The sequence below is a fragment of the Seriola dumerili genome, unplaced genomic scaffold (assembly GCF_002260705.1).
Source record: "Seriola dumerili isolate Sdu_G_001 unplaced genomic scaffold, Sdu_1.0 BDQW01000413.1, whole genome shotgun sequence".
NCBI lineage: Eukaryota > Metazoa > Chordata > Actinopteri > Carangiformes > Carangidae > Seriola > Seriola dumerili.
The window spans coordinates 178,758-205,342 of record NW_019174668.1 but is presented as its reverse complement, the minus strand read 5'-3'; the positions used below and the strand labels follow the sequence as shown (position 1 = coordinate 205,342).

Sequence of the window (26,585 nt, the reverse complement as noted above, 5' to 3'; positions counted from 1 at the left end):
GCTTTAATCTTTGGTTTCCATTTGTTACTTTATAAAAACATTCATTATTATCAAAAATGAATAAAGTCTGATGAATTTACTTACAGTACAATGACAGAAATATGCCACATGGCATTGACATGATATGGCATGTCTACCTGTACATTTCCCATTTAGGTAGATAAATGAGGCTTCTTTCTTGACAGTATTTTAAACCTTTATTTAAATGAAGACAGTGCAACTGTCATCTTATAACAGGATCGACTAATTTTATAACAAGCTGATTCCCTTTCATCACTCGCTGCATTTCTCAAACACACTGCAACTGTCACAGCATCGTCACAGTTGTCAGTCAGAGCGATGCAGAGTTGTGCTCAGTCAAAAAGCTTTATTCAAAGAAACACATCAGTGCGAGAAACAGGATGATGAGTGGGTTATCAACTAAACATCAATTTACCATGGTACCATTTCATATTTCTGTGGTTGGATTGGAGGATATCAACAACATGAATTTCCTTGATGATGCATATAGCAAAATTTTCATCACTATAGGACTCCCATGCTCACCGCTCAGTATTGGTTAAATGAACTGAATAAGATATACAGTGCCTTCACTTCCCACTTTGTTTCATGTATAGACTTGTTACCTCCCCCATTTCTTGCAAAATTGACTTCACCCAAGTAACAAAGGCAAGTTGGCAGCTGACGCTTTGAAAAGCTTCTGAATTCATTTGGTTGAGTTTTTTTGTGTCAGCGCTGAACTGAATTGTCATGAAAAAAGAATTTACTGTTAATTTTTAAAGACGTAGGAGGGACAAAACTGGTTTAACAGAAAGCATGAAAGACCAGAAAGTTAATCATCATTATGATGCTCAAGAAGTCATTCGAAAAAAAATGCAATAAATAAAAAAAAAAGAAAATGCTGACAAATCTATGAACTGTAACCGAAAGCAAACCAATGGCTAAAATGAAACATTAAACTTAAATTAATTGCTGATAAATAAAAACGCTCTTTTCAAAACATGGCTTTTGAAAAATGACATAAAATCACTGAGCATTTTTCTGAGACTAATTAGATGTTAGAAAACCAATTGTTCTGCAAACTCGTTGTCCAGCATCTTTCAAAATTTGAACTGGCTGCTACTGCATGTTAAATGTATGTTAAACATAGCAAAATGTGCTAAGATACACGATATACACACTTTAGGATTAAGGTGGTATTCAGTCATATGGGGCTAAAAATAAGAAATGTGTGTTAGTCTTATTTTTTGACCTACTACTTTTAGTTAACTTTTCCAGCTGTCAAAAGCATATTTTGAGAAGAAGTGGAAGGCTCTGCATTGTTCAGTCAACTGTGCACATCAGCTGTGGGAATGTGGTTTACACCTCAATTGAGCTGATTCTCAGCAAGATAAATGATTTAACTGACTACCAACCAACTACTAATTGCTTTGCTTATCAATTTTCAAACTCACAATACCTTTAATTTCAAATGGAGTTCCATATCCTGCTTCTCCGCAGAATATGTGATGCATAATTGCCCACTGTAGATAGCAGTATTTTTGCTGCTGAGAAGTCCCCGAAGGCACATAATTATTTCTCAGTTTTGTTCAGTTCTTTCATAGCACTTTATCATGTAGTGCAAAACACTCCCACCCCCCCCTTTGCAGAAGTCTGATTAGACTCTTGCTGAGCGTCAAGCTTCTAGTCTTTTTCATCTTAGTTTTAAGCATTATAACTGTACAGCAATGCTTCCATATGATCAGTAATTTCAGCTATTTGTTGTAGCTGTATCATACAGTTGCTTCGGAAGAAATATGTATTTATGATCATCTGTCATAGGGAAACTACTGTAAGTATGTGTGTAATCTTGAGTTGTTATATTTATAGGATCATAAAAGACAACACAGTGGCAAATTACCCTTCATAAAGTGGATTGAATCCCTTAAAAGTAAGTAGTAGAAGAATGTGGTGACAGAAATGACTAGTGACAGCTTCAACTGCTGTTTACATTTCAGAGAGAATATTATTCTGAACCCCCATGGACTCCTTTACTTTAAAGGAAGCTGTTCCTCTCCTGTTCTGTTACACCTACCATTTTATCAAATTTGAGACTTTGATAACACTGATTTCCAGAGTATGCAGTGTATCTGTGGTACCTCGTAAGAAGTGCATGTTTTTCACCTAAGGCATCATGAGTGCCTTTACATAGTGCCTCTAATGGCTGCTAGATGCTCCACAAAAAGACTGACAGCATGGAAGTCAGAGGGGAAAGACTCCTAGCATTGCTGTAGAAATAGAGAATGAAAAAGTTTTCACAAAAGAAGCTGGGGTCTTTAATGGTAATTTCACCTATTTAACAGGTGTCTTGATTGATTGAAAATTATTGATCCATTAAGTGGATTTTAAGTCTTTAAGAGAAATAGATTTGGACACTCAGGCTTTAGAGCTCCCTTGTTGCCAAAATGTGGATTTTTCAGAAGTCTGTTATATCACAGATACTATAACTCGTGTTTTTCAGCAGTGTATGTCCTTTCTGCAGACGGTAGGAAATACATTCTTGATTTTTCCAACTATTTCACTCAGAGCTGTCTCTGAATCGTGACACCTTGTTATCCTGCTGTCTGTATTCTGTTATTTTCTTTGTTTCCTGTTCAGCAAGATTTCTGCCCCGTAGGACACTAATTTGTTGCAAATTATTCCTCATACATGAGAAATTGACTCGAGCTCATCAGTTTAAAAAAAAAAAATCAAATTAGTGTTTGAATATTTCTCTCTCTCCATTTAGACATTGATATAAGATGCTTTACTAAATATTTATCTTAAACTGCATTATTTGGGCCAAATTTTTGTCACCTTGAATCAGTGTGATGCAAAGACATGAGTAAATATGATGTAATCTTTTTCTGTGTTTCACCTTTCTTTCCAGATTTTGCAAGAGCTGTTGCAGCACGGCCTATATCATATGCAGCAGTATTACGAATGAAACCAGACAGCTCTTCGTCAGTGCTCAACTCACGCAGCAGACCTCGACAACACCACAGTGGTGGGATGGTGACTCCTGACTGGCCTGCTTTCTCCAGTCACCCCCTGTCAGCCCTGAGTCTGCTCAGCTCTCAGGAGGACTACCGGAGTGAAGGTAAAACTAATCGTGCAGTCAAACCTGCCGTTTGTTTGCTCTTGTCTGAACCAAAATGCAAAATTTTTGCCTCTGGTTATTTAAAGTCCACGCTAACAAACAAATTGTGATTAAAAGTCAAGTTACTTTACAAATAGCTAATTTATGGTGCAATTTGGAAAATTGTCGATAGTCAATTGTATTGATTTCATCCATAACTTTAGCCAAGGTTAATGAACCCCTGTGTACACAGCGCTACACATTGCTAAGCACTGAAATGCTGTGGTGTTCATTAGTTAAGAAAACAGGAAGAAAAAGCTGAATAAATAAATATGATTATCTGAAAAGAGTGGTTTGCCTTCAGTGTATTCTGTTAAGAGTAATTGGTACCTATCATATGTCAGCATCTGTCTCCTTCTGCCAAGAGAACTTTACTTTTCTGGGTCATTTCCTGTTATTAGTCCTGGATTACATTATCAGTTCTGACCAACTGCCTCATAGTCACATCATGCAGGAGTGACACCTGAATTGACAGGTAGTGTTAGTGCAAACAGGATATGTCACATGAGCTCAGATTACTTTGTTCTCACCTGCTGAAATGAACCAGACTAAGAGGGTGGACACTCCAGATCTTGAATAAACCCTTCCAAATGTGATCGGTGTGAATGCACTCTGCTATCTCTGCACACTGCCAATAGTCTGCCATCTCTGGTCTCACTTGATATGTGCAGCCTTCCCCGCCTGTTTAGATTTGGTCCAGAAATGAATCTCACCTATCCATCATCACTGTGTATGGTCTGCAGTGACCATGGTCATGCCCTTTGTGAAATTGAAGTGGGATCATGGCAATATCCAACTCTCTCTGTGTTCCTGTCAGTGTAGAAGTTGTAGATATGATGGATATCTTAGTCAAAAGGGAAGATTTAATACCCCAAACACAGCATGGAAACACACTGTCATAAATCTACATGGGTCACTTGCTGTCCTGACTTACAGTATGAATAATTCTAGAGGATATAATGACACATTGATGCTTTAATATATGATTAATAACATCATGCTTATTGCATCTGGAGTGCTTAATTAATGGAAATCTGAAGTAGCTGCTGAATTGGCAAACAGTATCTTTCTATAGCCCACTTTGCAAGTAATGAAATTAATCAAATTAAACACAGGCATAAAGCAGGAATCTTTCTTTATCTTATTTTTTCTTTTTATCCTTTGATTATTTTACATTTTGATATTTTATATATTTATTTCTTTGTGCCTCTCTGCCTCTCTTACTGTCTTTCTTTACTTTCTGACAGCATTATCACTATGTAGCCATAAAATGACTTATATCTCTATAACCAAGGTGAGAGTAATGCCTCTCCATTGTCAGTGGTGACAAGAGCATTATACCATTGCACTGGATTGATGTTCAGTGAATGAAATGGATGCCAAAAAGTAATGCACCTTTGGTGGCTTAAAGGGGATATTGCTTTTTGGCTCTGTGACTGACAGATGGCCATGGCACTTGAAGTTGAGTGATTTAAACAACTTTCCACCTTGTGTATGAGTTTCAATTTTATACACACACTCACACAGACTGTAGCACTGAAATCTGTTATTTTCATCCAACTCTAATAATTCCATATGGTCTCATACAAATGTATTATGAGTGGGCACAGTTCCAGTAATAGTTAAACAACTAGGTGTCCCAAAAGGCAGTGATTCATTTTGAGTCAGTTTTCTTCCATGTTGTGGCACAGCATGATACAATAAGATGTTTGTTCTTGAATTGTCCACTTATTAAATACTTTGAAGTCAGTCAGACTCACTGGTTAGTTTTGCCTGTGAGCTCAAGCTGAACACATAGCCTTTTCTATGGCTCCCTGCAGTACAATATACATTATGTTCGGATTCAGATCAGGCTCAACTGTTAACCATAATTACGGTGCAGTCAGGAAGGATGATGACACTCCTTGTGTTGTTTTGGTGCTTAGCTAAAGCACACTGGGTTTAAAATAAAGCAATAACTATGAAGTTAAAGTGCCAACTCCCAGCTTTAATTTTAGGTTGTTTCCATCCACGTCAGATGGACACTGTGGGAATTGTTGCCCTTTTTATGAATCATCCCTCAATTTTAGGGGAAAGAAAATAAATTTGAAGAATTAACACAAACTGGGAGACATTGCATAAAGTCATAATTTTTAATGATTTATAATTCTTTGCAGTTAACGACCGCCTGTGACCAGCAGACACTTGGTGTCTTCCCTAGAGATGCACTGCTGGGCCATGATATTATCCAATTTCTCTTCTTGCTTGTTTCAGCTGAAACTCAGCTCCAGAAACCTTATGGTTTCATTTGAAATAGAAATCATTTCATCACACACATGGCCCGCTACACAAGCAAAACGTGGGCTGGTGAAGTGTACTGGTATCGTTGAATGAATGTATGGATGGAAGTAGAAACATCCCTTAATTTCATTTACATTTTAACAGTAGCAACACTACAAGCACTGAATTGTTTTTCTTTATTTGCACAGCAAGGTTTGCAACTTAATATTGATTAATTTTCCTCCACTGATTAGGGTATTAATTTAAAAGCTTTTTATTCCCCTGTAGAGCAGTAAATTGCTGACAAAGGGTGAGATTGTATACATGCAGTGCATTCAGAAAGTATTCAGACCCCTTCATTTTTATTATGTTGTAGCCGTATGCTAAAATCATTTAAGTTCAGTTTTTCCCTTGTGTGTCTGCACCCTACCCCATAATGGCAAAGTGAAAAGAGAACCTTAGAAATGTTTGGAAATGTATTAAAAAGGAAAAAGCTGCATAAGCAACATAACAACATTTGAAAAAGTGAACAGGTCTGAATACTTTCTGAATGAATTGAACCCTGCAAAAGAAGCCCTGATTCTTTGATGTCATCAGAATATTCCTAAATAGTGAGAGGTACTCAAGGTTAGTGAATTGCATTGTTGTATTATTTATGTACAAGATCAACTGTATTGCGAGCCAAACCTATGTGCTCAAAAAATGACGTCTGTTTAAACAGAGCTTGAATATCTATACAGTATACTATGAGAAATTTGGCTGCAATTCTGTGCTGTCAAGTTTAAACTCAAAAAGCATGTGTTTACTGGGCTTACTTTATCTCATACAGAAATAATTCTTCTGAAGGACACAAGATTCAGTTGTCCTTTGTAAAATCTTGAATTCTGTGATGCAATATACCTCGGAAACCTTCCGCAATAAGTGCATCTCTTCTGTGTTAACAGAAGGCTGGATCAAAGAGGAGAGTACTCTAAAGGAACTGAAGAGAATTGCAACAGAGACTGTCAAGCAGAAAACACTAGGCTGGGAAGCACATTGATATGTGGGTGCATTTGTGCCATGGAGAGTTCAAATTTTACCTGAGAGCCACTTCAGATCACCAACAAGAGCCCCTTAGATCAAGAAACAGCGTGGCTTAGGTGTAGTCATGTAGGTGTTAAATAGCATTTCACAAATTTAAAATTATATAAGCATTTGTAATTCGAGCTTTCAATGGACTAGAAAATAAATAGTAACCCAGTTTGACATACTTTGTCCCAACAATATTTTAAAACATCATTCAGTTATATATTTACATTTCTGATTATGTTTTACATATGGTTGTAAAAAAAAAAAAAAAAAAAAAAAAATGATGTCAGTGATTTTATAAAGATCTCTCTCCAGAGTATTTGTGTGATTAATCATTTCATTGCCATGAAAGCCTATTAAATAAGGGGGCTCTGACTCCAGTGTGCTGGTACCTCTCCACATTATATGGCCACAGTTGTTTCCAACTCCTGATAATGAATCACATTTGCTTCATGTGTGCCTCACCTGTCCAGCCACAAAAATGACAAAAGCACTCCCTATGTAACCCACATACAGTGTATCGCACTTAATGACAGAGCATCAGTGCTCCAAATGTCATCTTTCTATACCTTTGGGATACCTGCACTATTCTATGACATGAGCATCAATATAAACTTATATATAAAATTTTAATGTTGGTACATGTGCAGTAATAAGAGAAGGATGGTGCAATCTACCTCAATATGAAGAGTAAGAAGAAAAGGAAAAAACAAATCTATTGTGGCATACATGTATACTTTTGAAAAAAGCTCTTGTTGTCATGTGGATGCAATATCAGTTTTATTGCATTAATGTGAATATTGCAATTGAGTAATACCATTAGAGATGGGATAATTAAAGTAAGTATTTGTTAATTGACCAATGTCTGAATATTAGATGGCTCCATATATGGGTTTATAGATAGAACATTTTCACCGCAAGCTTATTTTGTTTCTTGTAATTTTGCTTGCAGAGCTTGTTATATAAAACAAGATACCTGCCACAGACTATTAGGAGGATAGGAAACAATGGTGGAGGACTGACAGAAAAAGGAAAGATTGTGTTCTTGTAACATTTCCTCTCTAACATATAAAAAAAATGCCTATTTTCTGTTCAGTGTGAGGACAGTAAAATTATTTGTAAAAGGAAATAGATCTGTGAGAAGATGATGATAAATACTATGATGCTGGTTGTAAATCACTGGGTTGTGTGAACATATGTGCTTTAATGTGAAACGTGAATCCATTTGATAGTGGAGACTGCAGATGTGTAACCCTAACCCAAGAAATATTACTGCAAAATCAGGACAAAGTGTTAAGACCCAAGAACATTATCGGCTCATGGCCGTGATGACAAACAACAACAATAAGTCCAAGATGTAAAAGTAATTGGATTATAGATTAAAGGTTTATCTTGAAAGTGTAACATCTCGAAACATTTATTTTTTACTAAATTTATATAATATATCTATATAATACTATATCCCTATATTTTTTACTATATGAATCACACCTAACCAGGTTAACTGTATGATCACAAAGGTTCACTTCTAACTTAAGAAATTTGCTCTGTCTAGTTGAGAAGGACATTTTTTTATTCTCAATTTGAGGATTACTAGAATGCCTTCTTAGTGCTGCATCAGTTATACAATATGTCACAGTAGTGTTATTATCTGTCAGAAAAATCTGCTGTCTGCTGCAGAATGTCATGCTAGTTATTGTTACAATTTATTTTGTTGCTTATAATTTCATCACACTGTGGATCTGTACATCTTCCTTTTCTCTCGTCTCCTAAAAAGGATGTTGGTACAAAATATGCGCTTGCACTAACCAAACTGGGGAGTGATAGAAGAAGTAACTGGACAATAAAACTGATTGGCACTCCTGTTGTGATACTTGTAATCATCCTTGTCTTTTTCTCACAGAAAGTGAAGAGTTTGGACCTGTTTTTGTCCGGGAGCCAGATGATGTTGTTTTTCCTTTGGATTCTGATGAAAAGAAAGTGGTGATGCACTGTGAAGCACGGGGGAATCCACCACCCACATACAGGTGTGACATATATTTATCTGTCTCCTTATTGCAGTCCTATTCTCACAGCTCATTAGCCTGTCATTCACCACAAACATATTAAAATCTCTTATTCTTCTTATGTTTTTCAGCTGGTACATCAATGGAACAGAAGTGGATGCAGAGGCAGATTACCGCTACAGCTTCATTGATGGAAACTTCATTATTACAAATGCGAGTGAGATCACTGACTATGGGAAGTACCAGTGTAAAGCAGACAACAGCTTTGGGACCATCTTAAGTCGAGACGCTCTATTACAGTTTGCATGTGAGTAGACTTTTTATTCATTATTTCAACCATTTTTTATTCTGCTCACAGAGGGTCTATAAATAGTCTGATATACTGTATACAGCAGCATGTAGCTCCTTGTCTCTGTGTGAGTAAAATCTAAAAATGCACACTTTAGTCACTCAGACTTGCAGTTGGGATGAATAACATGGTTCTCATAGTAAATAATAAGCTTCAAGCTCTTCGCCTAAATGAGTCAAAATAAACCTGTGTGGTTCCAGGGCTAAATAAACACTGCACTGTCTACAGTAAGGCTTTGTTGCTGTGTTTAGTTCCTGCTGACTCCGTCTGATACTGTTGGGTTGCACTGCTAACAGGGTATCTGCCCTCAAACACCACGTCTTAATGGTAAATGAGAGCAAAAGGCACATTTCTTCCCCAGTAATCCCCTGGCCTACCTCCAAAACATCATCAGAGGCTAAGGCAGCTCACATGGCAAGACCAGGTGCACTATGTTCAGAGGAAAATGCATTGTTGGTTTTCTCTATAGTTTCCTCTGGGGCAATGACCATAATAGCCTTATTGGCATGTCTACAGGGAGCTACCATTCTCAGTCACTGAGCTGCTGCCATAAAGTATAGTACATGTGTTGTTATGGGGACTTACACTTGTTAAAGGAATTTCTTAGGAAACAAATGGCTAGATTAGCCTGAAACTTTGAAGAAAGGAAAAAGGGATAAAGTTCTCTTCTGTAAAAGCACTATTTTCTTCAGGCCAACAGAACCACGGGAAGGTTTTCTTTACTCTTTTGTTCAATTTTTTTTTCCCCCAGACAAAGCTTCATATATATGAACGTGATCAAAAAAGTGAACAAAAATCAAAGGAAAACTGGTCCTGAATTAAATATAAACCATACTGCATTGGCAGGCTGAAATACCCAGATGGTAAAGCATAGACACGCTTCAAAATAGTGCTGCTAGTTTCTGAGGGAGAAAGAAGCTGCACCTCAACATGTACCCTCATCTGTCCTCTCAACTGTCCAGATCTTTTGCTTTTCTTCCTCCTCTTTCCACTTGAGCGCCAAATCAGTATGGAAAAAAAATTGGGCTTGAGCCTTTTTTTTTTGCCTAAAAAATTGAACTCGCCTGAAAATGAGCAACGCAACATGAAGGCACTCATTTATTAGTCTAAGCTTCAAGCTGGGACATGGGCAGCTATTTTTGGTTTTGCATAAATGCTGCGAGTTTGCTTGACACTGTTTTATCCATTAGATTTACAGTGGCAATGCAAGATTCTAATTAGAACGATCGTCGATTGCGCATGCATTTGCAAATGTCAAGGTGGTATTTGACTTCTTTTCCCATTAATCTAGTAACTTATTATTTGTAGTATTAAATTAATACTAAATTTAATTTTGCCTGCCAGAGTTTATATACCATATATAATGTAATATAATGGCATATAACCGATGCTTGCAACATGCGCACACACACACACACACACACACACACACACACACACACACACACATACACACACACACACACACACACCCACCCCGATCAGCTGATTGTAATGAAGCTGCTTGTTGTGTGTAGGAGCTGCTGTGATTTAAGAGTGGAGGAGATCGACAGAAAGACAGAACACATCATTTAGTTCAGTTTCTTATCCTGCTGCTTTTTATGGTGGTAAATACAACTTTTGGAGTCAATGAGGGAGAGAGGCGAGCGAAGCGGGACGCACTCGTTTTCTTTCTTTTTTTGGTCACTCCTCTTCCGCTCTCTTCCTTAAGGGGTAATGTAACATAAAGCTGACCGTCGTGAACAGCCTTGGGCGTAAACAGCTGTATAGTCCCCCCCCCCCCAATTTCACAGGGTGACAATAGGACGATGGTTGACTATGGATTATGGTTAGGCTCGCACAACCTTACTACACTGAAGAAAGTATCATCTTCCTTCTCAATAATTGTCTGCCAAACAGCAACCAGCAGCATGCATGTATACAAGTACAGTGCAGTGCCTTAAGATGTGCCACCTGTGATGGGGGTTAGATCCCCCATTACAAAAAAATGGGCTATATCAAAGCAAACGGGACCACCACCAAAGCTATCTTCAAATCCAAATCAGTGTTTTCACAGTGTAGTCCATGATTGATACTGTATGCATCTAGTTAATTTGGTCTGTATAGCTAATTGCCGTTCTCCTAACGGGGGCCTTGGCAGAATCTTTTGAAAGCGTGTGAAGTCATAAGCAGAGGGTATGTTTGCGGTTATGTTTGGTTGACTGGCAGGTATGTCAGTTGAGATGATGGCCACTTGTTTGTCACACATCAGCTTCACTCAAGCCATCTGTACACAAAATTGGATTTTGTAGTCTCGGTAACAGACAGGTCAGTCAGTATCCTGTTGTTGGGGCGTGACAGGGAGTAGAAAGATACAGCACAAGCAGCCTGCACCAAGTTCAAGGTATAACAGCAAAAACAGCCAAAAAATCGCCTATAAAATTCATTTCATTCATTTATCATTATTATTCAACTCTTTTTGCTGAATAACATTATTGCCTTGCACTGTGGAATGGTAGCAAATTTTCTGTGGCCTGGGGGTTTTGAGACAAGGCCCTGAAATGTCACTCGCTGAATAAACATGTGTGACTATCGCAGTTGTACTACTGAGTCAGCAACAAATCCCACATCTCACCAACTGTTGTTGTGGTGAGATCTGATGAACCCGTCAGAAATATCCAAGTGGGAGAATGAATAATTTTTCTTTAATGGTTGCAGATAGTATCATCAGTCAGTTAAAGAAACACTGAAGCAAACATTTGCTCTATTTGTGGATTAAATGTTGTTAGTAATAGAGATGAAAACATAAAAATAAAAAAAATATGTGGGTGTAGGAAATATATTACTTTCCATTAACAGTAAAACTCTAATGGGTTCCAAAAATGCAAATCCTGATGTTTTGTAATTACCTAATAAGTAGTAAGTTGTGATAAAATTTCCTTCATTTTTAAAAACCTGTATCCATTAAGTTCAAGTTTAGGTTCCTTTATTGTTAATTCTGTAGTACATGCTCGACATACATGTGAGCAAGATTTTGTTCTCCACAGTGCTACATATACAGCATGACAAGTCACTATATAGGGATGATAAGACATATGATAATTTAGGAAATATATGGGATGATGATATAATACAATTTTGTCCAAAAATAGTGAAACCCCCCCCCCCCCAAAAAAAAACGAAACAAAGTGGCTTATTGAGGTTGTTTCCTATATATGCTTAACTTCACGTGAGAGCTTAGTATATGTTGCTGGCTCCTGGGCTTCACTAAGCTCTATTAGGAAAACCTATCTAGTCATTTCATCCCATGACCAAATTTCTTTTTCCTTTAATTTTATCCATGTCTGTTTAACATATGAGGTGACACATTCGTGTGAGTGTTCCTTCAGCTATATACCGAACGTATATTCAACACTATGAATGTGTAATAGTCTCATACTCAGGCTGCATTTCTTTAAAATGCAACCCTTCAGAAGGCTTGCCACAGAAACAAAGAGAGGTGCCCTGCAGCACACATTTGGATGCAGAACCTTCCCTCTCTCTTTCAGCATAACAAATGGTGGGTATTTATCACTCAGTGTGGAGCACAACTTTTTCTTCTCTTTTCATGTTGGCACTGCACATATCCATGCGTTGACATGACGTGCGTTGTCAACTACTTCAACTAGTTCAGATACACATGAGCAGTTCCTTTCCTCAATAGCTGAATGTTTTAAAGAAGTAATTAACTGATTTTATAAGACTTGAGACATCACATACAGGCAGGACTCAGCTCCTTGTAATGCTGTTTTTAGATGGGAAAGAGTGTTGTATCATATTACAACACTAGGGGATTTAGTGTACTCTGATTGAAATTATAGAAGGCTATAATTTCAATCAGAGTACACTAAATTATAGCAGGCTATAATTTCAATCAGAGTACACTAAATCCTCTACATGTTCAGGTCAGAGTCGGCCATATAATAATCAGCTAAGGTTAATATTATAGTTTGTAAAGATGTAATTATTTGTACTGTCATTGGTGGAAGAGCTTATCTTCAGCGAGGTGGTTAGCCTTTGCCATAATACAGCCCTGGAAGTCCTGGATTTGCTAGCCAGCTGACATGAATAGTCGGGCATTGTAAGGGTTTGATTTTATTATTGTTTAAGATTGTTACCAGTGTACTTGTCGAGAGGTTTCAAGATTTTGTCTATGCTTATGATAGTTAGTCTCACTAAATCTTGGTTGGCATTTTCTTTTTCTTCTGTGTGTGTGCATGTGTATGCGTGTGTATGCGTGTGTATGCGTGTGTATGCGTGTGTATGTGTGTGTATGCGTGTGTGTGTGTGTGTGTGTGTGTGTGTGTGTGTGTGTGTGTGCGCATAAGAGAATTGTGATTTATTGATGTTAAGATTTTAGCTCTGGGCAAGGATCTGGTAAAAAAAAAAAAAAAAAAAAAAAATTCAATTGTTTAGATCAGGCAGGCCTGAATGAATTTTTGCTGGGTTGGGCAAATGCTGAAATTATGTGCCTGTGTAGCACTTGACTATACCCACTACTCCAGAGGGTTGTTATGTCAAGCGGACGTACTGAACACAGCTCAGTTTCATGTGGGGAATCAGGGGAGAGGTAAGAGTGGACCAGCCCGAGTGCACGAGGAAAGGTTCAGTCAAGGCTGTCTGTATTCTATCCACTGGTCATGTACTCTGCTCCAAAGATGTTTGAGTAGGATGCTTTTTTTCTCTCTTTGTTTTGAAATTCTGAGCTGCTGAACTCGCACTTGGGCTGTTTTTCAGCCGTGACTTTGAAGGCAGCAGGCAGAAAGGAGGCTTCTGATCTTTCTCCCCAAAGAGTTCTTCTCTCTCTGCAGACGAGTCTGGCTGAGGTTCAGGTATCGAGCCACTCTGAGCAGTACAGTAGTAATGAAATTAACGGGATGCTTTGACTCGAGCATTTGAAGACCCACACACACACACGCACCCCTCTCTGAAATGTTCTACAAATCTGAAATGATCAGTAGTTAATGCCCATTGATTAAATTCACACTGATCTTGAAATAGCTAATTTGCATTGAGCACCTGCTCTTGTGCTTGCTGCAAATTTCATCACTGCATTTCTGGATTTTAAATATTTATAGGGACATATGTTGACTTGTAATTTTTGAGGATGCTGTAACGATCATGCTGGTTTTACATTGTTAAAAAGTCATTAATATTGATTCACTTACATAACTGTAGTTTGCAAAGGGAAATGATCGGTCAGTAAGTGTTTTATTCGAACCTCGTCTCTTGGGTCCATAACATATGAATGTCTCTAACATTGATGTCTTACTTCTGTCTCTAACTGAAACACCCCAAATTACAAGTAAAGTGATCATTGCTGTGGTGCTTCTACAATGTGCTTCTCACTTAACAATCAAACAGTAATATAGGTTTATGTAGGTGGCACCTGTTTTTTTTTTTTTTTTTTTATCTTTCTCAGTGTTACCTATTACTGCTCATGCTAACCATGACTTCTTTATTCCAAACAACCAGTGTTGCATCTGCCCGAAATGTAAAATGAATGGTTTCCCATGTGCCAGTGTAATGGGTCTCTGGATATACTGTACTGTGGGGTGAATTGTTACTGTGCTATAGCAGTTGGTTATGTAGAATAACAAGATGGGAATACATAAAGATGAAAATTACATTCAATATTTATTAAATTAGACAAGCTGGCTAAGAAGAGTATTTCCATAATATATATCCTGGCTGAGTAATTGAAGAGAAAGGAATATCCACAGAAACACACGTACTCACATAGAGTTTCTGCCAAGTAGCAGTCATGTTGTAGACAATTACTGTTGTTCTTCAGCAGCCGGATGTAAAAAGCCTTGGTCAATAGTCAGTTGGTTTTTATGTTACTTATTTACTGACTCATTTGTTTCTTTCCTAACCCTGTTTATCAATAGATAAGAAATCTACTTATCTTACCTTTTGTCTGTTTGCTCATTAAAGGTACAATAGAGGACATTGACCAGCAATAAGTTATGATTCATGTTGGATGAATAAAAAGTGACAAAGAGGTAGAGGGAATCTGCAATGACAAAAAAAAAAGACAGGGTGGTGACAGCTGCTGGTGAATCAATAGTGAACATGGTGACAATCAGTAGCTCTCCATCTCTGCACTCTGGTGGCACATTGTTAGCAGAAATAAATCAACACAAGTCATTCATACCAAATGGGGCCAAGATGATGGGATCGAGTAACTCTAGGATAGCAGCACAACTTTTTGAATAACATTGGACGGCAAGAGAGGATCTCTACAGTCATATGTATTTCAGAAATTTTAGCTTTGTGTATTGTTGTTCCAGCACTGAATGCTGTCTGGATGATGATAACTGTCTGTTCAGTGTTGAGTCTGCCTTGTTTTAAGCACAGGAAGTGGTCAGCATTGCAGACTGAGTTGTGGTGCAGATTGAATGCTTGCAAATCCAGTTTATGTGTCAGCCTACTCTCCTGACTGATTCTACTGAAAAGCTGCAGCATAATACATTTACATTCTTCCTGCATTCTTTTTTAACATTGTGGGCTATTTCTTTTTACCATAGCCTTATTTATTTATTCTCTTTATCTTTTAGCTTCTTCAGAATTTGTGTGGATGGCATTGAGTGTGACCATTTCCTGAAATGTTTTTAAAAAAACAAAACAAAGTGACCAATACTAAAATAAAATGCAACTCTGTGCTTTATTGAGGAAAAATGGACAAGTGACCACGCTGATGTTCTAGAAAATAAAGAAATATACATTGAAGGGAAATTGACCGTGTGCTGCATTTTAAAATGAAAGCCATGAACCATGATCATTATTAAATGTGCCAGAAGTTTAGAGGAAATGCAAGTTTCACAAGTCACTGCAAGGCATAATTATCCAACACTTCCAGGGTAAGGGTAAACAATGTCCCTCAAAGTGAGGGGATGAAAGTGGTGGAGACACAGAGACCTGCCCTGGGTCAGCAGCCTGTCGCTTGATTTCCACAGCTTGGCATCGTTTCAACTAGAAATTAAACAGGCAGTATTAGTTTCCAAAGGGCTGCAGTTCTGGGATTTCACTTTAAACCTGCTTTTTCCTACGTCCACAGAAAAACAACCAGTTAAAAACAAAGACTACGGAAAACAGTAATATTTTATTTGGGATGATTTAATTCGAACTAATTCTTCAATATAAATTATTTGAAAAATTCAAAGTTTAGAAGTGGAGTCTTCCAAACAACATGACATCTCTACAGATGTAATTGTAAAGACGTCTAAACAAAGTCCAGATCCAGCTCAGTGTGTCCATGGTACATGATTATTTCGACAACTTCAGGGGATCCCGTGTTTTCCTGTTTTGGCCCAGTCAGTCATATTGGATAATTGTGCAGTATATGATACAGTATACGTCCAAAGCATTCAGTACAGTGCTGTAGGTAGTGTGCCACTGGGCTGGTGAACGGGCAAGTAAAGCATTCAACTTGCACTTAATTTGCTCAAATTCAAACATTGCAGATTCTTCAATGCAAGTATTTGATACAAATAAAACAGGCAATCAGAATATATGGCCTTGGGCTGTGGGACAGTAAAGCAGATGTTTTTCACTAGTTTCTGACATTTTATTGACCAAATGATTATTTGAGAAAAAATAGGCAAATTAATCAATACTGAAAATAGTTGTAACCAGACAAACAACCAGTAGAGGTGAAAGTAAAAGTGCAGCAGGATGAGAACATGTGAACGCAACCGATGGGTGTGAGCAGATGACAAAACACAAGGTACTACCACCAGGAATCGAATGGTGGATGAAAGCCTTTTCCTTTCGAAACCAGCTCAAGTCTGTTGATGCATTAGTGTTTTTTTACGTCATTAATTCATGTAATGAAATTGAAGGATGGCTGCAGGGACAACAATAAGTGTTCTATTCCCTCCAAAATGATTCCACATAACCATGATTTATTTGACTGTGACTGAGGAGGATTGTCTCTGCGTACTGTTTCAGATCTCGGTGCTTTCAGTGGGAAGACCAGAGGTGGGGTTTCTGTGCGTGAAGGCCAAGGTGTGGTTCTCATGTGTACCCCTCCTCCTCATTCACCAGGTAAGATATTTTACCCAGAGCCAGAGGAAAAAATATTTTCTCCTCTTTTTCCTCCTCCCACTGCTTTTGGGATAGTCATTGAACTCATCACTATTCACTATGAATGTCCTAATTTTTTATTTATTTATTGCATCGTATTGTGATGGTTAGTTTTAGTACTTGTCCATTCTCTTATCCATCCATTCATCCATACTGTTCAAATGGTGAGTGTGAAAAGCTATGGCAACAACAGAGCCAGAGTACAGAGTCTCAGAGACCAAATTTGCTGGATCATTAGAAATGAAAAGAAATGTTACAGCACCAATCCAATTATTTCACATAGGCAAAGCATAGGCACTGCTCTTTAATGGCATATCTTGAATATCTCTCTCTGCAGTTGTCCTCTAATGTAAGATGTTATGTGAGCCATGAATCATCCAGGCTTTCTGTCTGCATCAGCTCTGTTGTACTGCGGCACTGCACCCATGGGAATGTTTGCCAAGAGCTCTTCAGTACCTGCTCCTGTTTCTGGATGCCATTTTGCATGACGTGATAGCAACGAGAAAGTCAGCGACAGAATTGCTGACAAAAAATAAAAAATAAAAGAGAAAATACATGATTGATGACACAACTTTTGAAAGATAATTCCAGGTGATTTTTATCCTTAAAGTATCAGTCACAGCACAGGTGTTGCCTTGGCTCCATGTAATCTGCATGTAATTTTTCACACCACATTTACAGGTCAAACCCCCCGTACATTAATGGTTAGAAGTGTGACTAGCATCAAATTAGAATCAGATACTGGAGACGATGTTGTGGAGTGAGATCAGCGTGATGGCAATGGTTATTTTCTGCCATTTAAGGTTTGCTGTAGTAAGCTGTAAAACTGACCAATGTTTCAGTCATTATGATATACTGTTACACACCCTCATGTTATATTCCTTGTATTAGATCAACAGAGTGGATCAATACAGAATATATTATATGTAAATAATCACTCAACCATTAAAACTACAATTGAAAACAATGGGATTTTACATTAGATATCATCAAACAACCTCAATATCAAAAGTATAGTGTGGTGAAACACTGTAGTGTTGTAATAATTTGCATTCTTGTTTTGATATTATGAATGAAGTCACTAAATTAATTGTGAGAGAGGTGAAGCATACACGGTTAAACAAATAAAAGACATAAAAAATCAGATCTACAAAGTGACATTTATGCTACTTAAAACACAGAATAACTAAAGTAAGTTGAATATTACTGTCATGTAATAACAGTACAACTTTAAATTTCTATCAAAGGTTATAGAAGGTTTCCTGCTCCCTTTCACAGAATTTGTATTTAAAGTGCTCCTGCAGTGAGAGACAAAGTAATTGATAAAGCAACCTATGTTGATATTGTTACAAGAAAACATATTTATAAGAATATATATATATATAAAACGTAAAACGTATTTATATTTTATAAGGTTCCTCAACTAAAGCTATAAAAATGTACCTCTTAAATTTTATAGCTTTAGTGTTTAGTTTAGTTTAGTCGAGATTATTACACAGTCAGAATATTTCCTTCATAGATGAGTGGCAGGCCATCCTCAGCAGGCTGTTGAGCCTTTATTTTGATGCGTATTTTTCATGTTTATAGACTATGCTCAAATACACAATACAAGTAAGTTTATCATTTATTTCTTCAACAGTGCTAACATTAAATGAGAAATGATCAACAACTAAATAGTTTTAAAAAATGCCACAGCCATAAAATTTGCCCATGTGATGAATGCCTCGGTGAGTCAGAGCGTGTCACAATTGAAATTTATATTGTATAGGTTAAACAATGTTTGGGTTAAATTGGTTGTGGGAGGACTTAAAGACATTAAAAGGCCACTTAAATTAGATAGGTCTCATGAGTGAAAATAATTTGAAATCACTGAGATGTGAAAAGTTTATTATTTTCTATTTCATGGCTTTGAGCGCTTGTGACCAGTTTTTATGTGTCTCTGGTAAATAGTGTTTTACTTTCATGAAACTAAAGTATGATGACCTTTGGATAAAACCTGTGGGAACTTTGATGTCTTTGATAAAGTTAATTCTTTGTAGGAAAGATTTTCTTTGCCCCTGTATTATATTTTAAAGCAACTAGAGTAAAGTTTCTCTATACAGAGTACAGTTGGTGTAGTTTCCACTGTAGCCCAGACTCTGGATTATAACTATATTGTGTATAATTGTGCTTCCTCTACTTATTAGTTAGTCCTCTCAGTAGATTAAGTAAATGAGACTGACCATGGAATTAATTTGTTGACATTAATAGCTGTATATGTATCTTTATATACAGTCATCAAGTTTGTGTTTCAAATATTCCTTTCTACCCTACTGCAGCCATTCAGTTTGAATTCAGTTCAAATCTGAGCATCTGAGCATCTTTGAAACAGCAGTTAATCATTATTCACCGAGATGACTCCGATAGTGTAAGGAAAATATAGCCATTTTTCCTGGACAGACAGATAATGGATGCAGAATCAAAGAGTTGTGAAATATTGCTAGGCAACATAGAATAGATTAATTTGTCCCTGACGAGTCCTATTTTTTTTTTTTTTTTTTTTTTTTTTTATAATGATGGATGCGACTGTGTAGAACTATGCACAATGGACAAAAAGAAAACAGCATGTTGTCAAAGTGAGCTCTGTGTTCATCATAGTCATATTCCATCCATCCATCCATCTATCCATCCATTGTATCACCCACTTATTCCTCTTCTGGGTGATTTTGATGACTATGTTTTGATCTTCCTTCTTTTCTTCAAACACACATATTTTGTTGTAAGCAACTGTGTAGTATTTCTTTTATTACAGTTTAATATGTATATCAGTATGTATTACTAGATACTACAGAATACTAAATACAGAAGAACATCTGTTTTGCTAAGATTGCCAGGGTTCAAAAGTTTATATCCTAGACTATCACACTATAATTCATGAATAAAATATTAAAGATTCAACTTATATGCATATAGCTTTGATATCTTACAAAGATAATTATTTCTTAAGTCAGAGAAATCCCGTTCTGTGCCCTGTCTTTTTTTTTAGTTAAGAGAAGACTGATCCTGTCGTTTTGTGACCCTTCACACACATGCACTCACATAACCAAGCTCACTGGAATCAGTCCACCTTGGAATAATCAGTTATCGTACGCCAGTTTTACCTTTGTGATGGTATCACCAATTAATTAAAATAACCTTTCTGCAAATAACAGGCTCATTAAGACCCTGTTATTTTTTCATCTTTAGGGGCCTCAGGATTATTTTCTTGGACTTAGTTCAAACCTGCAGTCATTTTATAGTGATGAGAAAGCTGATCCCTTGTTGTTGTACAAATCCCACTCTCATTACTTCTTTAAATTATTATTGTTTCATAGGCATTGAGCAGTGATTAACAGCAGTGGCATTAATGATGTTATCTGCGGTTAATAGTTTTCTTAGTGTTTGTCGTATGACATGGCCTCATATGTTATATAAAATATTCTACTTATAGTATGTCACACACTAACTATATTTCATTGTTATCATGTCAGATCAGATGCACCTTTTTATAGTGAAGTCTCTTTCTTTCATGCACCTAGACTACTGAGAACTGTTTGTGCGCTTCAGTAAGTATTTGACACTCTCTGCCACAAACTCAATAACCAGCTATTGTTATCGTACAAGGATTTACTATTAATACCATTATGAATAGTCTGAATGGAGGGACTGAGATTAGATGTGAAAGAAAGCCACTGATTATTTTTTTTTTTTTAATGTAGAAATGAAGCTTAGTTTTCTTAGGATCACAAAAACATAGATCTGGAGAAACTATACTTTTTATTGCACACTAATCTGTACGGTCTCCTCTTTCTCTTTTACAGAGATTATCTACAGCTGGGTGTTTAATGAGTTCCCCTCATTTGTTGCCGAGGACAGTCGGCGCTTCATCTCCCAGGACACAGGAAACCTGTACATCTCCAAGGTGCAACCCTCTGACGTAGGAAGCTACATCTGTCTGGTGAAGAACACAGTGACAAATGCAAGGGTTCTGAGTCCTCCAACACCTCTAACACTGAAAACTGATGGTGAGGCTCTCAGATTTATCGCACCTCACACACATGATAGGCCCTGATTTGTATGAATGCCCTAGACAGACAAATCTAATGGATTTCACTGGATGAAGCACACACTACACAGAAAGTATCACAAAGTCCTCTGTGATACTTTCTCTGCTCATCTGAAAGTGTAAACATTTTTTTTAGATCTATTACATCTCTTCCCCCTGCTGAACTTGTTTAGCACAGATGAAAATCTAAAAGCATATTTTACATTCTGCTGGTGCATTTTATTGTATCGTAATGCATTTGGAGAAAAAAATTTAGATCAGATAGGTTAATAAAAGTGGGACGGTCTTCTGCTTTCCACTGATCCTCATGTTGGTGGAGGGCGTTATGAATTCCATACACACCGCAAATAGATAGTGAGCAATGCTTTAACATTAGTGTGGGGAGCCTTCTTCACTCACAATGTGCTTTGGTGAAACTGGCCATCAGGGAAATCATTTTCCAGCATAAAATTAACTGAATCAATGGCCCTTGCTGTGGATGGGATTTCGTTCTTTTATACTAGCCTCTCAGGAGCCATGCTGTGGAGCTGTTTGTTGGATTCAGGTGTGGATTTCACCTACAGGCTTTTTACATCTGACTACACAGAGAAACGTCCATCACTTCACACAGGTGCCTGTCATTGTCAAGGTTTCAAAGAGCCACTGAGATTACATCCCCAGTGAAGCTGTGAAAGGGCCTCTGTGCCTCGGAACCAGGTTTGCTCTAAATGTTGCAACAGGAATTTACCTCTTACGGATCACATGCCTTCCAGCAAGATTTCTTACCCTCTGTGTTTGCATAACTTTGTATGAACTGGACCTCAGAGACATATATCATACTTAGCACATAACCACTCTTAATTGGTTTGTGTCTCTCATTAACCACGATGCAAAATACAGTCAGAAGCGCTGTGGTCAGTCTGATATCATCGTTTAAATATGCTGCATAGTTGGAGAAAAAACAGGTTTTTGTTGTTATTTTTCAACAATGTTTGATGGAAGAGGAATCAATTTTGTAGCATCAATATTGTGATATGTGGCTTTGACACATGGGCTGAAGGACAACACTCTCACCTGCAGCACAACATAGCCAAATCAAATCTCTACAGTTGTAAGCCCATTATGCCAAAGAATGTCTTGGCATCTCTTGCTCTGCAAATCTCATGTTGCTCAGCAGCCCTCTATATTGTGAAATTGGGTCTAAAATGCCGAAAATTACATTGGCACACCTCACAGCAGACACCCAAATGTTCCGATGCTGTGTGCACCCCTCAGTCATTGGAGTCTGACCAATCAGACACCACAATCTGTGCCTCAGTAAAAGTGAGTGATTATTACACAGTAGACAGTTCAAGCTGGATCTGTGTGTGGCTCACCACTGTCAGCTCCAACCCTGACTCTCTTAATCAAAACTAGCATCTGGGCTCCATTATACCCTGCTGGAAGCCATTGATCGTCAATTCGCAATCCACCTTTAGCAGATCACTGAACTCTGGACTAATGCACTGTGTTTAGACAGACATACAGTTCATCTCAGAAACACCCTGCCTTTGATTTTTCTCTTTGTTGTGCATCATATTACTGCAGATAGCAGTAAGTGTGAAATGGTCCTGAATCAGAACACATGAGAAGAATATGTTTGTAAAATTAATTATATAGTTAATTTTAAATAATTGATTATATACTATCACTAGTATTGCTACAAATAAATCATTTTGATATTTTACACAGCCTTTTATATACAGGAGTTTTGTTGGTTTTCCATCATCTCTCATCCATATTTTGCCCTTGTGTACAAACAGTTTTGTTTATAGTGACAGTGGCTCACATTTACATGAGTTGTCTTGTAAATGCCATATCACTGTAAAATTGCCACTATATCTTACTGTTAGAAAGAGTGAGGGTGAGTCTGAGTTAGGTTTGTTTACATCAGTAATGTTGGTAAATACCAGAGTGAAACACATGTTATTCATCCATCTATAAATAAAAGTCTTCTATATATGAGAGTATACCTTTATAAATAGAAGACTATGCCACAAATTTTTGTCATCAAAAAATTACATATTAGGTTTCGACCCATTGTTCTTACTCAGAGATATGCGATAAAGATTGCAGTTGCACTGCAGCACCAGCACTGTTATTATTATTGCTATAAGAAATTTTCTCTCTCCACACTGACAGTAATATCAGTGAAACATAATGTTTGCAGGCACATGTCATCTCATCATGGGCATGTTTTCTGAACTGCACTGTAAATTGTTATTGAGGAATTTAGGCCCATAGCCATATTGGATGTAAGCATGACATTTTTTTTTTACTAATCCACATATTTTTAGTGGTGTAGTCAAAACAATTCATTGTTTGTTACTCTGAATATCAAGGAAGTACCAACACACAGTATATAAGTATAAAACCATGTTATGGTAAAGAACAACATAGTTAAATCTCTGTCACTCTAGACTAATAGGATTGTTTATTTCTGTGATTTTAAAAAGATTAGGTTAGAAGACTATTTTGAATATACTGTGTTCATTGAGAACATGCAGCAGTTTCCCCCTGCCTGCATGTCAGACCACTGCCTTATCTCCAAGAACAAATGCATTTAAAAAACAGAACCATCAGAAATCAATAATTGAATTACCAGAGATTGTCTGGAATATTACAACATTTTTTGGAGTGTTTATCATGTTCTTTGTATAAAACATGGCTGCACTGCTGATACAGTATAGATGGAGGATCAATGCCTTTAGGGCAGCTTTCTCAGTGAGTGCTACAGTAGGGGTGTGACAATCCAATTACCATTAAGGAGACCCATCCAACTGCCCAGGAATTGGCTAAACCAATTCAAGTTATGGAGATGGTTAAAAAGAAAGTAAAAGAAAGTTTTTATTAAGCTATTAAAATTTTATTGCATGGGAAAGTCTGATTTGATTATTTCACAAATACAAAGGAATTTACATTAATGAATATGAAATAAAGTCTTCATATATTTTATAGTAGTTCTAATGAATTTATTTAAACATATGAAACTACAAAGTATGTTTTTGTCTATATTTTCGGTTTATTTTAGGTTACAAAAGTCCTCCTGCGTTAGTGCCTCTTAGAGGAATCTTAAATGCCTATCTATTACTGGACCAGAGCGCTAATGAAACACTTTTTCAGTGCTATAAGCTTGGGGTTGCAGTAAATTTTAGAACAGGCATCATGCTTTGAAATTGAACAACAAAGCACAACAGGAAAATGTAATTTTTATGTGATTAATAAATAAAATTGGAACATAATATATAATGCTACACTACAAATAAGGGCCAGTAATGTTTTCGCATGCCAGGCCTGGACATTATTTCTTTCATTTCTATCAAGTCCAGCCACTGAGTGAATATAATATTGAATATACTATGGCATGAACCAATGAAATACTGCAAATTCATTATATGTGAAGGGCTGCTTTGGAGCCATAAATGTTGAGAATGAGATTGAAATTGAAAAGTTCCTTGGAACAAATATCATAAAACTCCTTTTCCATACATAGTGGGCTACAATTCAATAACTCCACTCTTCTTTGCAGCAGTCATTTTTTCACATAAAAAGTGTCAGGCACATGTAGGAGGTATAATTATGGTTTCTCAAATGCCATGCCGGTCATTTGTCTTACTGATTATGTACATTACAGTGCATCTCAAGCAGCGCTGCATATGGTCTGCAATGTTGTCTTGTGAATTCAGGCAGGTGCTGGGGTTGGCAGTGTGTCCATCAGAGGGGTTCACCTGCGATGATTTTGTGTGCATTTAACATTATTTTGTGAAGAGTAAACCACTCATGTAATATTCATATCGCAAAACTTCCATTTAATAAGACAGATAATATTAATTAGATCCCAGGTGAAGGTGCTTTCCTTTGTTACTCCAAATTTGCTCAATGTCATCTGACATATCGTTCTCGCAAATGGATATAAATGGCCACCTTAACATACATATGAAAAAAACTAAGAAAACACATCCCCCTGGCTGTGACAGTGGAGCTGTAAGACTTAGCAGGACTGTTACCAATTGTATCCTTTGTGATGTGTTTGTGAATTGTAGAGTGGATTACTAATTCTATTGGACAAAACACCACTTTTCCCTGTTGGCACTGTAGAGCATTACTTACTACATCATCCTAATGTTTTGTTTTTGTGATGGCTTTTGTGCTTTTCCACCATTTCTTACACAGTAGACATGGTGGTGCATAGACAGCAGACCTATGCAGAATTTAACTCATATTCCTGTATTTTCCAACTGACTTTGACCACATAAAATAATGAAAATTTATTGAAATGTATTATACCATCTGTTAAACTTGGCTAATTCTGTGTATGCTTTAATCCATGTTTTTTTTTTGTTTTTTTTTGTGCAGATCAAAAATATTATGCTCTGTATCTAGCCAGCTAATCACTAACCCTATTGATAAATAGTGTGTAAAGTGAAGGTGGATAGTTGAACGATATGCCAGATGGTGTGCATAATGTGCAGCCCCACACCTGCACATTGCTTGATTTAATGCACTCTGTGTATTTTAGAGGCTTGAACATCAGGAACTTTAGATTTGCTGCTACAATTTTTTTTTTTTTTTTCTTCAGTCGTTGCTTAGATACTCATAAAAGATGCATTAGGGCAATAGGAAGTGGACATCCTTATTATTTTGAAATCACTGTACCCAGTCTCGGTGTAGCATATTGCTAGAAAAGATGAGGATGATAGGTAATGGGAGGGTAAGTGACTGTTTCAATCTGCTTGGTTCTAATATCTGCAATTCCTCTTTCTTAACCTTTTCCAGGTGTCATGGGTGAATATGAGCCCAAAATTGAAGTGCATTTCCCTACATCTGTTCTGGCTGCCAAAGGAGTCACTGTCAGGCTGGAGTGCTTTGCTCTGGGGAAGTAAGTAAACAAGGACATATTGCACAGATATAGGTAGCTGTTTATTACAGCAGTATAATATTAATCACCAGGAACAATATACTACAGCCTATCAATGATCTGGTACGGAGAGATCCTTTAGATAATACCCCTTGTGTTTTTCTCTCTTCTTTAAATTACATTATTCCATTACCTGAGTGGGAACCAGGCATATCTTGTCTTCAGGCAGGATGTTAAGTGAGTGTAGAGAAGTGCAGCATCGTAGCTCGGCTGTTAGATGACATGTTAGTGCATGGGGGGAAGACTGAATAGGGAATTCAGCCCTAGGGACCCATGTGTTCTCATAATTGAGAGCCCTAATGTATCTGTGTTTCCTGGGTGCTTTCAGGGTCTGTTATGAATGTAGAAAGCCAAGGTTATGTCTATGAAAAAATGAAATTTGTAATAGTTGTCTGCCAGGAGGGAAAACGCTTTTCGTCCGCAGAGACTGAAATCCAAAGCACTTACCACTGTTACTAAAGTTAGCATTGCTGTTCATGGTTTATGAAGCTATTGCCTTTTTACATTAAAATATTTTTAAAATTGTTTTGGGATAAGCTTTGGGTAGGTTAGACCAAAAATAAAGTCACAATTATTTGTATAATTGAAACACTGATATCAAAAATTATTGCAAAATATTT

The 26,585-nt window shown here is 37.1% G+C and overlaps 1 protein-coding gene across 1 annotated transcript in view; it reads left to right on the top strand.

The window, feature by feature from the left end:
* Positions 1-2,946: 2,946 nt before the first annotated feature.
* Positions 2,947-26,585, top strand: part of cntn5 (contactin 5) — a 58,408-nt gene continuing 34,769 nt past the window's right edge. Inside the window, exons 1-6 of the mRNA XM_022761516.1 lie at positions 2,947-3,118; positions 8,388-8,511; positions 8,622-8,797; positions 16,811-16,906; positions 20,785-20,988; positions 25,824-25,926. Coding sequence (XP_022617237.1) covers positions 2,962-3,118; positions 8,388-8,511; positions 8,622-8,797; positions 16,811-16,906; positions 20,785-20,988; positions 25,824-25,926 — 860 coding nt within the window. The 5' untranslated portion in view covers positions 2,947-2,961. The remainder of the gene's footprint in view (positions 3,119-8,387; positions 8,512-8,621; positions 8,798-16,810; positions 16,907-20,784; positions 20,989-25,823; positions 25,927-26,585) is intronic.